The following is a 17,142-nucleotide window of genomic DNA, read 5'->3' as shown; positions in this document are numbered from 1 at the left end:
AAGATATTGAGGTGCCAGAGCATGTCCAGGGAAGGGCAGTACAGCTAGGGAAGGATTTGGAGCACAAGTCTCTTGGGGAGCAGCTAAGGGAGCCGGGGTTCAGTCTGGAGAAAAGGAGGTTCAGTGGAGAACTCAGTGGAGGACTCTCTACAATTACTCTAAAGGAGGTTTTGATAAGGCGGCAGTTGGCCTTTCCTTCTGAGTAACGAGTGACAAAAAAGGAGAAATTGCCTCAAGCTGAATTAGGGGAGATAGAGATTGGATATTAGGAAAAACTTCTTCATGGAAAGAGTGATTAACCAATGTAATAGGCTGCCCAAAAGAAGCAGTTGAGTCACCATGGCTGGAGGTATTAGAAAGACATGTAGATGTGGCACTTAAGGACATGGTTTAGTGCTGGACTTGGCAGTGCTGGGTTAAGGGTTGGACTTAATGACCTGAAGGACCTTTTCCAATCTAAATGATTCTATGACTTTTGTAATAGTATATAACACAGACAAACCAGTGAAAATTGCTTTAAAACAGCAAGTCTGGTAGTGACAATACACAAACAGCACAGCTTTCAACATATCTTTGCTTAAAAACATCCCCATAATTTTTGCAAAAATGGCTAAGCTAGTAGGCACCTGTACACTGCCATATACTGGCAGGAATGCCGAAACAGAACAAAAACAAGGAAGGGCGATTCTTATGTGCTCCCAAGACATGTTCTTCCTCAAGTTCAATCACAAATGACAAACATGTTCTAACATCAGCTTAAAAACTAAAGTACTGAAAAGACCCTCCTAACCTAATCAATTTGGATTCTAAATATCTCTTATCTAAAGGCATACAAGTTGTTGGATTTCTGCAGCAAGAATCCCATAGGTACACTTACTGCCCACGACTGAGATGAAACATTAAGTCAAAAATACCCAATATGCTAGACAACTAAATTTGCAAGTAAACTGTATCCTATCCAACAGAAATTAATTTCACTTTAAGACATTTGTAGGGCTAATGTGCCATAATAAATCTTACTATTAATCAACAGTAAAGTGCTGAATTATATTAATTACCTGAATCGCACTCACATTTATGATCTTCATTTATAGACTTCTTATCAAGTCAAAAGAGCCCTTTCTGTTGCAAAAGCTAAGCTGTTGTGCAAATATTATAAAAAATAGGTACTTTAATAGGAGCTATATACACAACAGAACTTCTGCTTTTGTTAAGTACAACTGACACAGTAGACATGAAAAATCCATGCAAGTATTCATAAAGATACTTGAAATGAAGGAAAAAAGGACACTACTATAGAACTTTCAATACCCTGGCGGACAGCCACTTACTATACTATATGATGTCTAGATCTGGACCGATAAACATCATGCCATCAACATGCTTTAGTTTTCTTTCGTAGCTAAAGCTGATTTGCAGATTTTAAAGCAGAGCATATACTTGAGCTATTTCTCATAGAAGTGTATCATTAAGGTTTGAGGTTAAACTTTGAGCAAACTTCACATCTAGTCACATAACCAGCACAAGCAAGACATTAGTGCAGAGGGGAAGGTGTCAGTTGTACATCATGAGGACTCTTCCCCCAGCTGCATGATGCAACAAAACAATATTCAGATTTAAAGTTCAAGTGGACTATGAAGAGAAAAAGCAAGATTTTCTTCTCCCCAATTTAGGAAATAATTCCAGAGGATCAAAATGAAAACAACCTCAGTTACAGCAGTCAAAGAAGTCAAACCCAGGTTTGGAGAGCTGACAAATAACTCCAAAATTCATCATGCTATGAAGACAGCATTCTCAAGAGAGCTCTAAACAAACTGCAAACAAAGATTGGCATTTAAGTTGAAATTGGCCAAGTGCTGCATAGAAATATGCTCACACACAACAGTCATGTTTAAGCCAGTGCATAGAGAAGATAAAAGCACTTATGGTAGTTGCAAATGTTAACAAGTCCATACAACTTGCACAGTTTAGCAATGAGTCCATAGAAAAAGAAGAGAGTAAGAGTAGAAACACTCAAGCAAAACCAAAAAGAGATGACTTTCCAACCGTATAAAATCCACATAACAGTTATAGTAAAAAGACATCAGTGAAAATACTCAACTCAGTCCCAAACACCCAACAGGCAAATAAGACCAGAAAAGACAAGCCTTTGGCAGACAATTTAAAAAGTCTAAATATGGCATTACATTTCTAAATAATCCACAAAATATATTATATGGCATATTCATATTAAATACTGGGTAGCCAACTCTGCAGATCTGATGCTAACACACTAGCCTATGAGAGCAAAATGGAGCAAGCTAAGGGAACGCTGGTGTATCACAAGAGTGCTCAAGGAAAATATCACCATGTCGTGCTTCAAAAACAGTACTCTGGAATGCCACACTATCATCTATGGAGCAAAACAAAGTTCTCTAGCTTCTCAGGGATATGCCCTGCATAGCATATGTTATGATTCACTATTACACGAGCAGCAAGACACTGCAAAGTAGTATGATTTATGGGCTGGATTAAATTCTTTGCTATTTCCTTCTCATCCAGCAAATCACTAGCTGTTTGTTTACATGAGTTTGTGGCATCAAAATGTGAACCTGACTTGATAAGAAGATTCATGATGTCTGGATGGTTGTTCAGTGCAGCAATGTGCAAGGGACTGTTGTTATTGGAGTCTCTGACATTTACATCAGCACCACATTCCACCAGGATAGCAGTAACTTGTAGAGAGGGGAATTTACAAACTGGGTAGCGACCAACACAGGTAGTATTATTGTCAACAGCAAGGTGAAGTGGACTGAAGTTATTCTTTCCTCTAGGCTGAAGCTTAAGAAACTTGTAAATAGTTTGTTTCTTAAAATGTTCCTGTTCTGAGCTGCAAGGTACTTTCTCCAACAAGCAAATTAAATGCAAAATGATGGAAAGGGCTTTGTTCAGCTGTATTGGATCAGGAAGACACTGGGTTTGCTTCATGGCCCGTTCTATTTCAAGAACACTTTTGCACAATATACCCATTAGATCATCAAAAGTGACAGTAGTGCCTAGCAGGCCTTTTGCCCTATCCTGAAGCATGAAGGAGAAAAGTTCAGCAAATGACAGCAAACTGCTGGCTGTCATAGGGCTCAGTGGATCAAGATTGTTCTGCTGCATGTCCAAAGCATACTTCCATAAATTGATGCAACGCTTGAAGTTTCCAGAGTCTGCATACACGGCACCTCTGTATCTAATATAGTAGGATGTATCTGGGTGAGAAGGGCCAAGAATACGTTCTCTAATTAATAATGCTTGCATTCTCATTTCATCTGGGTCTGCAATAAGATTTTCTAGCTCTTCTGAGCTGTTTACCTCTTTAGCATAATCATAAGCCATAATCAGTGTTTGTGGCACAGGTTTGCTGAGGATATTAGTCCTATCACTGTATCTCATTTCCATAGCTCTTTTCCAGTATTTCAAAGCACCAAGCAGATCTCTCTTTTTGTCCACAAATGTTGCTCCTAGAAGTTCCAGGGCATTTATGCGCTCAGCTTTACTAGTCTGTACGTGCTGGGTCAGAAAGTCCACTATATTTGTGTGGCCTGTCACACTGGCTGACAGAAGGGGAGTCATTCCATAACCATCCTTTTCCATTTTAGCACAATACTTGAGAAGCATCTTCATGATCTCCAAACTTCCAGATTCTGCACAGTCATGTAGTGCTGTATTTCCTGCAAGAGAACAAACACAATTACACAAATCTTACCAAATTACAGCCCAAACCTCACCATGCTACTAGTTAAAAAAAAAAGTTAAAAACGCCCAAATATTACTATTTTTTAAATAGTTTTTGCTTCCCCATTTATGTACCATTAAAGCAAGGCTGCCCAGCAGTTATAAAAATAAAAACGTTTGCTATTATTATCAGAAAAAATTGCACAGATTTAAGAAAAACCCCCAAACTAGAATTAAAACTGAATTCTTCACTACATAAAAGTACAGGAATTGGCAATTACTTTGTATCAAAACTCAAGTAAACAGGACAGGAGACCAGTTTGATTGGACAGAAAACTCATCTTGGAGCTCAGTAGGAAAAAGAAATTGCTGTCTGGAAACATGGTCAGATTTCGCAGGAATTTGACAGAGCTGATGTTCATACATGCAGGGTACAAGATGCGAAAGGCCAAAGCTCAGTTAGAGTTGAAGCTGACCAGTACTGTGTCAGACAACAAGAAGGGTTTTTAAAGTACACTAATAGCAAGAAGAGGTCTAAATAAAATATTTATTGAAGACAGTCATCCTTAATAAGGGTGACCCTTAATAAAGGTGAAGAAGTCTACGATCTGCCCAGTTCTGGATTTAGAGGATGACTTCAGGAATAGTGACTTCCCATTTTTTAGACACTTCTCAGGGACTAGCTGTAGCAGTTCACAGTTCATAAGTCTAAGGGATCTGATGGGATTTACCAGAGTACTGAGGAAGCTGATGCTTGTTATGGCAGTACCCCTCTCCATTAGCTATTAAAGATCTTGGGAGTCTGGGGAGGTCCCTACTGAATAGAAGCTAACCAATGTTATTTCATTTCATAAGAAGGGAAAGAGGGATTACCCAGGAACCTACAGACCTGTCAGTTTCACCTCAACACTCACAAAAATTGTGGAGAAGATTATTCTGAATGCTACTGCAAGACATTTAAAAGACAATGCAATCATTAGGTACTATCAGCTTGGGGTGACAAGGGAAAAGTCTTGCTTTAACTAGTTTGATATCCTTCTAGCATAAGGTCAGCCATCCAGTAGATGAAGTGAAGACAGTGGATGTAGGATTTTTGCCTTTTTTGTCTTTTATATTGTCCCTCACAACATCCTTGCGGACAAGTTATCCAAGGGTGGGATCAGTAGGGTCATGGTGCACTGGGTGTAGAACTGTCTGAAGGAGAGAGCTTAAAGGATTGCAGTGAATGGGGCTACCAAATTTAGCTGACGTACTCATCAAATTCATACAAAATATGAGTAAAAAGTTATTTTCTAAAGCTTATGACTCAGGTTTTTGCAATTATACCAGAGTTATGAACATACTTTGTCCTCTGAATCATATTTTAAGTGCAAAATTCAAACATTTTAAGAAAAAAAAAAATAAAAAATACTAGATTGCTTCATTTATTGACAATGAACTTACTTTCAAAATATTATTTTTCCTGAAACATTTCTTAATAGAGGCCAGTGATTTTACAATCATTTACTAACAAGTAAACTGAGAAATACACCCCAACACTAAGTGGCATATGCAACTACCTGCTAGATCAAGATTCATTAACATTAAATCTAGTTCAGACAAAGGGAAGTTATTTTCCACCTTTCTAATACCTCAGGCAATTTTTAACATTAATAGCACTAAGTCAGTTATACAACTGGTCACTCTACAATCTCTGCCTAGACTAACAAAATTTTCAATAGCATGAGCAGAGATTTAAGCAAATCCAGGTGGATTGAAAGTTGGCAAATTTGGCACACACAGCTTATCAACTATAAATCTGTCTCTAGTTAACATAACAGACTAGAAAACTGTCAATATGCCAACCGAGAAAGGACCTTGACATTCCTAAGAGAGGAAGATATCAAATGTAGACCTATATACCCACTTACCAATACACATGCACTTCATTCTTCTTGCCATGCTGTTGAAAATCTAGTTAAAATGAAACTACAGCAGTCAATCCAGAACTAGAGAATGCCTGCTCTGTCAGACCACCTTCAGTTCTTCATTTATCAATAAAGGCAAAACCTAGATGTACATGGGTGTTGGCTGACCAGCAGTTAACACAGCCTCAGGGTGTACTCAACTCCATACACAGCACAGCTCTGCAACTGGCAGCTGTTTCTACCTTCAAGTAAATATTTTCAATATATTTTAAAAATGGTAACATTAAAGTGTATTAAAAAAAAGTAAGTCAAAAGGCATAAGTAACATCTATTAATACATATTTTGCTACCCTTTACAACTGAAACAGGGCTAGGTATGCATATTACATACTCCACATCCATCATCACGTAATGCTGCTTTTGACACTCTTTTATCAACTGCCAGGCATACACACTGACTGAAAAAAATCCACACAAAATAAGCTTGGCCATTGTCCAGGTAAACTCAATCCAGTAGTCTGTACGTCATTAATTTACAATACAGCCATGCAGAACTCCAAGGTTCTTTCCAACTGGATGCTCTAAATTTAAAACAATTTAGTTTTTACTGATATTACAATTACTGATTTCAGTTTAAACAGCCTATCAGAAGTAATTCTCCAGTTATTTACACTGCAGTAGCCCTTCAAATGAAAATAACCACAGCTTAAATTATGCCATGTATAATCTAATAATGCGAGGCAATCACCATTAATTTTTAGTGGGTGCACCTAATTGAAGTTTGATTGGATGGTACAGACAGAGTGATGGGAAGAATACTTCATAAGGAACACAAGTTTCCATAGAAAAGTGCCTAGGGGTAGACAGATAGTTGAGAGCTGCCAACTTCAAAAAAAACCCCAAACATGAACCCCTGCCTTAAGAAATAACATTGCCAGCCATCTACACGTAGCAAGTATCAACCGTTAAATTACAAGAAGAATTTGAAAGAAAACATGGGAGTGACCTTAATGTGTAAATCAAAGGCTACACATTGGTCACAAATTGAAAGGGATTGAACAGTTCCAATAAATACAGCAAATCAACCACTATTCTGTGAATTAACTCACCTATTTCAAAATTACATTGTCTATACTGTCACTATAGTGACTATATAGTCTATAGCAATAAATAGTGGCTGAACACAATTCAGCAGTTAATTCAAGTTTTGTAGCATTATCTATTCAATAACAAACTAAAAACCATCATATCTATTGCTGTATTAAGAAGAAAAAAGGCCAATAAAAAGCAAAAGCAATTTGAAAGCCATTCTCTTTGACAACCAGTTTTCCAAGAAACACGTATGGTGGGTTTGGTCAAATTAAAGTACAGTAATTTCATGATTATAAGCCGCACCATTTTGACTAAAATTTTGCTCCCACCCTGGAAATGCGGCTTACACTCAGGAGTGGCTAATATGTGAAAATTTTTCTGAAATTTCCAACCCTAGAAGTGCCAGCCAGGTTGCCGAGGGGAGCACCTGCCTGTAAAAACTGGCACTTCGCGATTGTTACAAATTGGTTACTATGTTGCGTGGCCCAGGGCAGGTGGGCTCCGTGCTGGCAGAACGGGGTGGGGGGAGGGAAGCGGAGGCTCTGTGCTGCCATCCTCGCAGCCCAGGGGAGAAGCGGGGGGCTCCCGTCCCCGCCTGCTGCCGCAGGAGTAGGGAGGCTCCTTCCCCTCCTGCTGCCGTCGTGGGTGCCGGCGGTCTCCATCCCTGCCTGCCGCCACCGCCGCGGGTGCTGGCAGGCTCTGTCCCCACCTGCCATCGCAGGGCAGTGCCGGGCCAGGGCGAGTGGGCCCGCCAAGCTGGGCCACCTGACCCCGTTGGCAGCCCCGAGCGGGTCGAGCCTGCACAGCCCGAGCCGAACCAGTAAACCCCACCATCCCACAATTCTGTTACTATTTGGCAGCTTTGTTGCACGTGGGTCCTGTGCAGCTTATGTAAGGACAAAGAATGAAATGTTGCCAACACCCGGAGATGCGGCTTATAGTCAGTGCGGCTTGCAATTGTGAAATTACTGCAATTTTTTAAAGGTGGCAATGATTATTGCAAACCAGGTTACATTTAATTTTTTAAAATAAATTTTAAATTGTAAAATGACCCACAGGAATTTAATCACATATCAAAAATAGCTAATGTTACCATAACATGAAAGGCTCCTCCCTTGCACAGACAAAAAAATGGACTCAGATGGTTCTGGTAGCCCTGATACTTCTCTGCTAATATTAAGTGTCACTATATTGTATGGCTAATACTGCTTACAAACTGCTTCTACCTGTATAAAACTTTACTGTTCACATTACCTAGTAACTTCCTTTAATTAAACATAGTAACCCAATTCCACTCCTTCCAAATCTTGCAGATACAAAAAGGTATGGCTAGCTGGCATTGTATCTTCGCATTTTACTCTTTTGTTAACAGAACTCCATGAACATTCCAGAAACTTTTCATGTATCACAAAACTAACTATCCAGCGCTTCCAAAAGCTTACTGGAGTGGGGGTGGGTATTCAAATTCATAAGGAGGACAGGCCTTTCTATGTCAGAAGCAAGTAATTCCCAAAATAGACTGACAGCTTGTGACAAGGGAATGAAAGAAAATGAAGCCATGACATAGAAAGTGATTTGACTGATTTGCAACCAATTTAGTGCATCCACTTCCTAATACTTCCAAAATGCTTTGTCAAATTCCCACATTGTAAAACTTGCATTAAAACTTAACACCAATCTGATTTTCTATCCAAGACCATGAAAAGAAAAAAGTATTTAATTTAAATAACTGACCAGTGCGTAAAATTAACCAGCTGCATATATCTTTTACAGCCATACAAATGAATTGATCACTTTTATAAAGTGAAATTTTTCATGTAACATTCATTTCTTTTTCTATCATAGTACTTGAAGTAATTCAGTCTTCCAAGAGTCTTGACTGATTCAAAAGTATGGATATAAACATGAACAGTGCACAAGAAAACTGTCAGACATCCTAATACTTAGAATGCATAGCAAATAAAAACTAAATGTCTTTCCTTCAAGAAACAAACTAAAAAACACAAAGAACTGCTAATCTCAACAATTTATTTAATCTAACTTCCATATGCTGAGGGAATAATTGCTGTCTTGCTCACTGAACTACTTCATGAGAGCTTGTATTACCAATTATTAAATGAATAACAGCATGCTGTTAATAATTTAATTTCAACAAAAACTTTTTAGTTAGAGTTAAACTTAAACTGTATCTTTTTCATCCTCATTTAAGTTACAGATATTCCTGCTGAAGTTCAGTTTCCACACACAAACTACCTAGAAGTTTCAGTGCCTGTACCATGCCATACTTACCAAAAATAGGACAAAAATCACCCCTCTCCCCTCAAAAAAAAGACACTGCACACTTTTAGAGGAAGTGTTTATTCACAGGGAGAATTTAAAAAAAACAAAAAAACCACACAACAACAACAACAACCAAAAAAAGCAACAACAAGATGCAGAAATAAAACCCAAGGACCTTTGTTTTGGGGTTTTTTGCCCCCTCCCTGCCCCCTCAAAGATTCTATGAACCAGAGAAGACAAACACTCTCAGAAGAAAACAAATTTGTCAAGACTCCTTAATGTTTACTGCATAAGAAAATTAATTATTTTTAACACATACTAGACCATACTTGTCATAAAGGAAAGAGCATGACTCTCTAATCCTCCTACTTCTGGGTCTGCCACGACTGTAAAAGATTTTTCCCCTTACCAGCAGGTTTGAGTTACACTTTCCAGCAGCCCTTACAAACAATACTGAAACAGCACTAGCCCTTGATTCAGTATGCATAGAAACAGAGGTTTGTATGCTTCTATACGTCCCAAAATGAGGAAACATAGTCAACAAACCTTGTTCACCATATTATTTTACAAAATTATAAAATACTGTGTGAGTGGAATTTAACATCACAGTATTTTTTAAATGCAATCAAACACTTCTGTGCATGTCTCAAGAGACAACTAAGAGAATTCCTGGTTCAGCATTTCTTAGAATAATATATTGATTTTCTAATATTCTGGAGGAGAAAAACCAGTCTTTAGGCTAGCTGATGAGTTAACTACAGAAGGCAGGCAAAGTTGGCAAAAACTGCTAACAAAACCACAGAAAACACTTTAAAGAGAGAGACCACATACCAAGCCACTGACCAATGGAAAGACTTACCAGCTCTGTTTAGGTAAAACACCTGCCTTTCAAGTACGTATTTTGAAAAAAGGTTGCAATTCCCTTGCATTCAGCCCATCCTGGCTACCAGCAAATGCATACTTTATCTATAATCTAACTCATTAATTGCTGCAATAATGGATTTTTTTCCTTTGCTTTCTGCAAATCTGGCAGATGAGAATAAAGTATAACACAAACTATTAAAATGTGCACTGCAAATTTTCAAAACGCAAGATCTTAAGAGTGTTGTCCAGAATTAAAGCAGAAGTATAAGATTTCCTTACAATCAGTCTGAACCAAAAGTATTTCTACCAGGGAACTTATATGAAACACTGTACCTTAAATAAAAAAAAAAAAAATCAAACAAACACAGCCCCAGAGACCCCAAAGTTGTAATCTGGAATCCCTAAAACGACTGACACTTGTATTAAGAGAGTAAGCATTTCCCTGCCTACACATCACCAAAAGAAGACTGCACAGAAACATATCAGCAAAACATTGTATTTGAGAATGCAATGGTTTGTTCTGAAGGCAATGGTGAGGTAGCACCACTCTAACAACAAATCACTGGCAGGCTTCATAATGCAGCAGACACAGAGCATGCTCCTCATCTGGCACAAAGACAAAACTGTGCTTCATCTGAGGTTTTAGTTCTAGAATTATACCTTCTGAAAAAAATTGTATTTCTGCTACTCTAATATTATCCACACTCTTCCTACTTTTAACAACAGCATAAAAACTTGCCATCTGAGAGATCATTAACTACAAATGAAACTCATTAGACTTTATTTTTAATTTGCAGCATCTTAAATTATTTGTTCTGCTGAAGTAGGGTTAATTTTCTTCACAGTGGCTGTCATGGGGCTGTGTTTTGGATTTGTGCTGAACACAGGGTTGATAATACAGAGATGTTTTTGTTATTGCTGAGCAGGGCTTGCACAGAGCCAAGGCCTTTGCTGCTGTTTGCACTTCCACACTGGTGACTAAGTTGGAGGTGAATGAGAGGTTGGGAAGAGACACAACTGGGATAGGTAACTCCAACGTACCAAAGGGATATTCCAGACCATGAGACATCATGTTCAGTACATAAAGCTGAGGGGAAGAAAGAGAAAAGGGGGAATATTTGGAGTGATGGTTTTTGTCTTCTCAAGTAGGCACTACACATGATGGAGCCCTGTTCTCCTGGAGCTGGCTGAACACCTGCCTGCCATGGGAAGTGGTGAATTAATTCTTTGTTTTGTTTTGCTTGTGTGCTTTTGTTTTCCCTACCAAACTGTCTGTATCTCAACCCACGAGTATTCTCTCCCTAGTCTCACTGGTGGGGAAGTGAGCAAGCGGCTGCCTGGGGTTTGGCTGCTGGCTGGCATTAAACCATGACAGTAGTACACTGGAAAAAGCTATGAATCAGAGACAGTGGTAAATTAATTCACTTTGTGAAGTATTGATTAGGCTGCTTCTTATCTACAGATATCTTTGCTATCTACAGATATCTCTCCACAATTACAAAATAATAAAACCCATCCACCCTTATGACCACACTGATCAGTTTGTCCCCATTGTTTACACTGTTCATATAAACTATTTTTTAAAAAATGTTGGGAAGGATAAGGATTTCCCAGGAAAGTCTCACAGATATGTATGTGCAACAGAAAGATCTTTGAATGTAGACTCTGATGATAGTAAGAAATGATAGTAAGTTTTGACATAGAGAAAAAGAATTGCTGAGCCAGTCTTCCTAGGTAACTAAGAAGGCAAAGAGCAAGTGAGTTGACAGGGCCTTTCATGATTCTGAGCAAAGGATAAATCCACCTCAAACAAAATATGTTTTTACCAAGCAAAAAGATTTTCACAAACAAAAATGCCATGTTGCAAGCAGAGAAAAGCTCTCAGAATTTTCCACTGCGAGAAAAACCTTCTAGCTTAAACTATAACATACTAACTTTTTGTGATTGGAAAATAGTAACAAATATGGTAATGTTAGTAATTGTGATAGGCTATAGGTAATAGTAAAAGTATTAATCGGCTATCTTGTATTAAAATGATTAAAATCATGCATTAGAACCAAAACTAAAAATAGCTTTCAAGCAAACCCACAACTGTGGCTAAAAAGGCTGTGGGCTGGACTCTTGTCACCCACAACCCGTAAATTACTACATCATTTGGATATAATAAACAGCATTTTAAAAAGCCTGTCTGGAGTTCTGCATCCCTCATTTCGGCTCTTACAAAAAAATCCTTTGTTTACAGCTCTGCAGCCTAAATCCAACATAGAAGTTCAGGAAAACTGTGAGTCTGTTGAAGTCTGCAAAACAATAGAAACAAATCCCACCAAAAGCTTGTACTTTAAATTCAGGACTATTGGCCATCTTTCACAGTTGAGGACTCATCTATCCAAACATCCTTCTTCACCACCACCCACCATGCTGCACTGCCAGACCTACACTTCACCTCACTCATCTCAGTGTAGCACCTTCACACACTCTGAAATCTTTATGAACATCTTAATTTCCTGGTTGCATTTCTGTACTTTCATAACTTCAAGAACCTCTGAATTCTGAATTTCCATAGTCCAAAACACAGTTGTGGGATTCTGCATTTTAGAAGCAGGATTCTACCACATGTTTTCACCTACTCTTTCATACATTTAAATGCATGTGAATGTACCTATTTTTTCCTATCAAAGCATCCAGATTTTTCCCTGGAACTGTCAACACTTTGGAACACTTTCATATCTGTATGTTCATGAGGTTTAAAAACATGTAATAAGTTCTACTTTGCAATAAGAAAGTCCAGTGGAAAACCAAAAGACATAGTTCAAGTAATTCTGTCCCCCACCCTCACACAAGCTCTAAGAATAATATCTGAAAAAGGATCTATTGTAATATCCCACAGCAGCAACTCTACTGAAGTTACATAGTTCTGGTCTTACAAGGAGCACTAAAATTTAAAATGTAGCAATTGTGTTCTTGGGTTTTTTTTTTTATATCTGTCATGGACCAATAGGCATCTCTATATATGGACCAGGAAGAGGCCTGTCTAAAAAGAACTCACATACAAGGGCAGCAACAACTACTACTAGTCAGGAGCAGAATACTCAGATGCTGTTATCTTCCTGCTACAAGCACAGGACACACTGTCAGCTATTTAGTACACAGCAGGGAGGAGTCAAAACTGAAAGTAATAAACAAGACTCTTTAGGGTGAGGGTGACAATGTAGAATTAATTCTGCAGGATTAATTTTAAAATCAATAGCATTTCTGCAAAACAAAACTGAGGAGGTTACCTGCTGAATCTCAGCCATCGTTACAATATTTATAGCTACCAATTTTCCTCAGTTCTTCTGCCTTTCCAAAGATTACTTTCAAGGTTCATAGTACTTTCTTTCTTGCTTGCTTTACCTCACCACTGTTTATTCAGTAACTTCAGAGATCAGACCTCTTTAAGATATCAAAAAGTATGCTCCAGAGGGGATTTCCACACATTACCAACAGATAGCTATTATGTACACACATCCACTTGTACACATGACAGTTTGAAGTAAAAAATAAGTTTTAATGAGCTGAACCATACCCAATCCAACTTCTATAATTAAGGATAATTTATCTACCACAAGAACCTTTGCTTGTGTGCCTAGATGCCAGTCACAGAGAAACTAAAGGAAGTAGAAAGGAATTAAGACAATAATTGACAGCACTGAGAAAACCTTCAGACATTTAAACAAAGACAAATAATGCTAATTCACTAATAAAGTCAATAAAAAGGATGAGTAAGGTAAAGCCTACTCCACCAACACAAAATGGGGGAGAAAAAGAGCTGCAGAATTACATATTTTTCCCTATTAAATCAAATATTTAACAGCATTGCCTGGTTCACACCTATCACATAAAGGGATAGGTTTAAAACTAAAACCCAAGTTTTCAGCTGCTTACACACGTTATATTTAGCTTGCTATTCCCAGAACATTATTTAGAAAAATGACATTTTTATCCTACCACAAGTCCATGATGATTCATAAGCAACCTCAAACCCTTACAAAAGAAGATTTATTTTGCTCTGCCCACCTCCATGACAAATCTGTAGTTTAGTTTTCTTTACGCTAAACCCACATTTTTGCATGATTTGCTGAAAAAAATCGTATTCACCCGAGCAGCTATTCCAAAGATTACTCTCACATTTGGTATTTACCAGTATCATACCACAATCTAGAAACAAAGGATATTTTAACACAAATAACAGTTACAAATGTAATTAGCCTCAAAAAGGCAGTAGAAGTACTATGCTACCAAAAGAATTGCCAGCAGATTCATTGTTATATATATTTTTATATATTAAAATACCTAACACCTGCTGAAACATAATCCTGGCTCAGTAAGATAAAAAATTAATTGTAACTTGCAGTAACTGGTGTGCTTTTCAGGCTATCACAACTAAATACAAGTCTGATATACAATAAAAAATGTATATGTCCAACTAATTATGATCATAGGAACAAAAGTCGGAAATCTCCACTTCGCATGGTAACACCAGAGCAATCGTAAACAAGAGAAAACGGGTTTGAGATGTGTGAGCCATTGTAAGTCCTTCCGTTGAGATCACAGTCACCTGCATCTTCATTTCTTTAATCCTAATACATCTTTTTGTTTACTAACACTGAATAAGGTACAAAATTACTCAGTAATTTGGAGGGAGTGGGTGAAGAATAAAGTGGTTATTCATTCTCCAATACAGAAAGTAATTTTTCTCCTTTATTTCCTATATTTCCCTAGAACAGCCTCATTGGGACAGATTAGTTTTATGTGCAGCACACTTGATTTGTTAAGAAATAGTACGAAAATCAAGAATACATGCTCATGTATTTGAGTACGTTGCTAGACATACCTACTACACGGAGTTATTCTCAGCAAGTTTATTAGCTTTTAACACATGCATAAACGTGACATTTCATATTACTAGGTCTTCCAGGAATTAGGGATTTAAGAACAATATATATCAATTTAAAACAAAATTTTTATAATCCAGTTTATAATTTTATAATTTAAAAAAATTAATTAAAAAGAGAAAGTAAAAACACAGCTATAAACACTTTCTATTTTACGCTTTATGAAAATAGACGATTTTTTTTAATGTCAGACTCCTAAAGAAGTAAATGAGCCATTTTACCTCTATTTACCACAATGAAAGAGAAAAAACTAACTTACCTTTAACACTCTTTCTGTTCACATCAGCTCCTTTTTCAAGTAAGTACTGAGCAATTTCTTTGTGGCCTTTGTAACATGAGATCATCAAGCATGTATGCCCGTGACGGTTTGATACTTCCAGGTCTGCTTTGTGCTCCACAAGGTATTTGACTATTTCCAGGTGACCGTCGAAACAGGCAGCTCTAAGCGGCGTTGAATTTGTCAGTGTTGTGTTGTTGACAGACGCACCATGATCCAACAGACACTGAACAACTTTTAAGTGGCCGGCGGCTGACGCTGCCCACAGCGGCGGAGCCCCCTCGATGGTCTCACCATCAAAATTCACCGAGCCACCAACTTCTATGCAGGCAGAGCAATGGTCCAACAAGTATTCCACCATGTCGAGGTGACCGTAGCGGGCTGCCATCAGAAGTGGCGTGGCACCATTGGTTTTCTCTGACATCAGCTGGGCCACCTCTTCCCTTGTTTTGCTCGCCAGTAGCTTGGAAAGGAGCCGCAGCTTGCCATCACGAGCTGCGTTGAAGACTGCTGTCTTTAGATCCATTTAGTCTGTATCTCTCTGCTTCCAGATGGATACACACCTGATTTTTTCAGCCAAGAGTTTACTGGAAGTGCTTAGCCCCAACAGAATGCCCCCAGCTTCTTCTCAGACCAGTTTCATCCAGATAGGACAACATGGAGACTCCGAACAGGGTCCTGACGAAGCGCAGGCAGTGCTTATCACAAACCTGCAAAAGGAGAATTCTCGATGTTTTCACCTCCTACTTCGCAAACAAGCGACCGCATTGTATTTTCCCACAGCTACACCCAAACAAGTCGCTGTTGTGGAGCGCAGGTGTCCAGCTGCATTCCTTGGGACTCTCCCGGGCCGCGCGGTGGCCTCGAGGAGGAGGGGGCCGATCCTACCACCGCGTTATCCACACCAGACACAGAACGATCCTCTTCTCCCTCATTCCTCCGCGAGCTGCACCCCCGACTCGTTTCGGGGCGTATCCCAAGTACAGAGCCCGCGGCTCCCGCCAGAAGACCCGCAGACACGCACCTCCAGGGCAGCCGGGCGGGGAAGGCGACGGCCGCGCTCCGGCCAAGCCCCGGGGGAGAGCCCGAGCCATCCGCTCGCCTCACGACCGGACCCGCTGCGTCCAGAGCCCGGCGGCCCCATCCCCCTCCCTCTTTCCCTCACGGCACCCAACACCCGCGACCGCCGTGCTCGGAGCCGGTCGGAAAGGCCCGCCAGACTGCGCGTTACCTTCCCGGGCGCGCCGGCCCGTCTCCCGCTCCCGCCGTCGCTCTCAGAGGGACGCGCCCGCAGCCGCTGCCCGCGCTCCGTCCCGCGCCTCCATGACAGCCGGGCCCCGCCGCCAGGGCCGGCCCTGCGCAGGGGGCGGGGCGGTGCCGCCGCGGCCAATCAGAGCCACGCTCCGCGCGCCCGGGGGCGGGACTACGCCGCCGCTCGGGGGCGCCGTGCGGGCCGCTAGGGGACGCCGGGGAGTAGCAGCGCGGTGCTGACGGGACGCAAAGGTCGCACGGAGTCCCACGGAGTCCCGAGAAGTACTTTGGGAATGCCCTTCACAGACGCGCCTTGGGCTTTATACGAACATCCGTGCTGTATGCCGGCACTACTGGGTCCCGTGCTGTGCTCCGCAGCACAAGGGAGACGAGGAGCTGCGGAAGAGGATCGGCGGAGATCACAAGGATGATTTGGGATCAGGAGCATCTCCCTTACGAGGAGAGACTCTGGGAGCTAGGCTTGTGCAGTTCAGAGAAGAGAAGAACTGAGAGGGGATTGCGTACAATACCTCAAAGGCGGGTGCCAAGAGGATGGTGCCAGACTCTTTTCAGTAGGGCTCAGCAGTAGTACGAGGAGTAAGAGCCATAAACTACAACACAAGAAATTCCACCTCAGCCTGAGGAAAAACTTACACTGAGGGTGGCAGAACACTGGAACAGGCTGCCCGGGGAGGTTGTGTACTCTCCCGCTCTGGAGACACTCAAAACCCACGCGGATGCATTCCTGTGTCACCTGCTCCAGGTGACCCTGCCTTGGCAGGGCATTTGGTCTGGATGATCTCCAGAGATCCTGTCCATTCTTAATTATTTTATG

The 17,142-nt window shown here is 40.3% G+C and overlaps 1 protein-coding gene across 1 annotated transcript; it reads right to left on the bottom strand.

Moving 5' to 3' along the window:
• Positions 1-1,152: 1,152 nt before the first annotated feature.
• On the bottom strand, positions 1,153-16,383 carry FEM1C (fem-1 homolog C). Its single transcript, XM_033084815.1, has 3 exons — positions 16,288-16,383; positions 15,039-15,766; positions 1,153-3,698 (listed from the first exon to the last, which is right to left on the bottom strand). Exons 2-3 carry the CDS (start codon positions 15,580-15,582, stop codon positions 2,389-2,391), a joined length of 1,854 nt encoding a protein of 617 aa, XP_032940706.1. The 5' UTR covers positions 15,583-15,766; positions 16,288-16,383; the 3' UTR covers positions 1,153-2,388.
• Positions 16,384-17,142: the final 759 nt, after the last annotated feature.

The sequence above is a fragment of the Catharus ustulatus genome, chromosome Z (genome assembly GCF_009819885.2).
Source record: "Catharus ustulatus isolate bCatUst1 chromosome Z, bCatUst1.pri.v2, whole genome shotgun sequence".
Classification (NCBI taxonomy): Eukaryota; Metazoa; Chordata; class Aves; order Passeriformes; family Turdidae; genus Catharus; species Catharus ustulatus.
The sequence above is the reverse complement of the archived record's forward strand: the minus strand, read 5'-3'. Positions and strand labels throughout refer to the sequence as shown.

Bases quoted from the DNA above. Each gene is read 5' to 3' on its own strand.
- FEM1C (XM_033084815.1), bottom strand. From the start codon at position 15,582: ATGGATCTAAAGACAGCAGTCTTCAACGCAGCTCGTGATGGCAAGCTG. The intron at 3,699-15,038 runs GTAAGTTAGTTT...GTTCTCTTGCAG, and splicing joins GAACAGAAAGAGTGTTAAAG to GAAATACAGCACTACATGAC.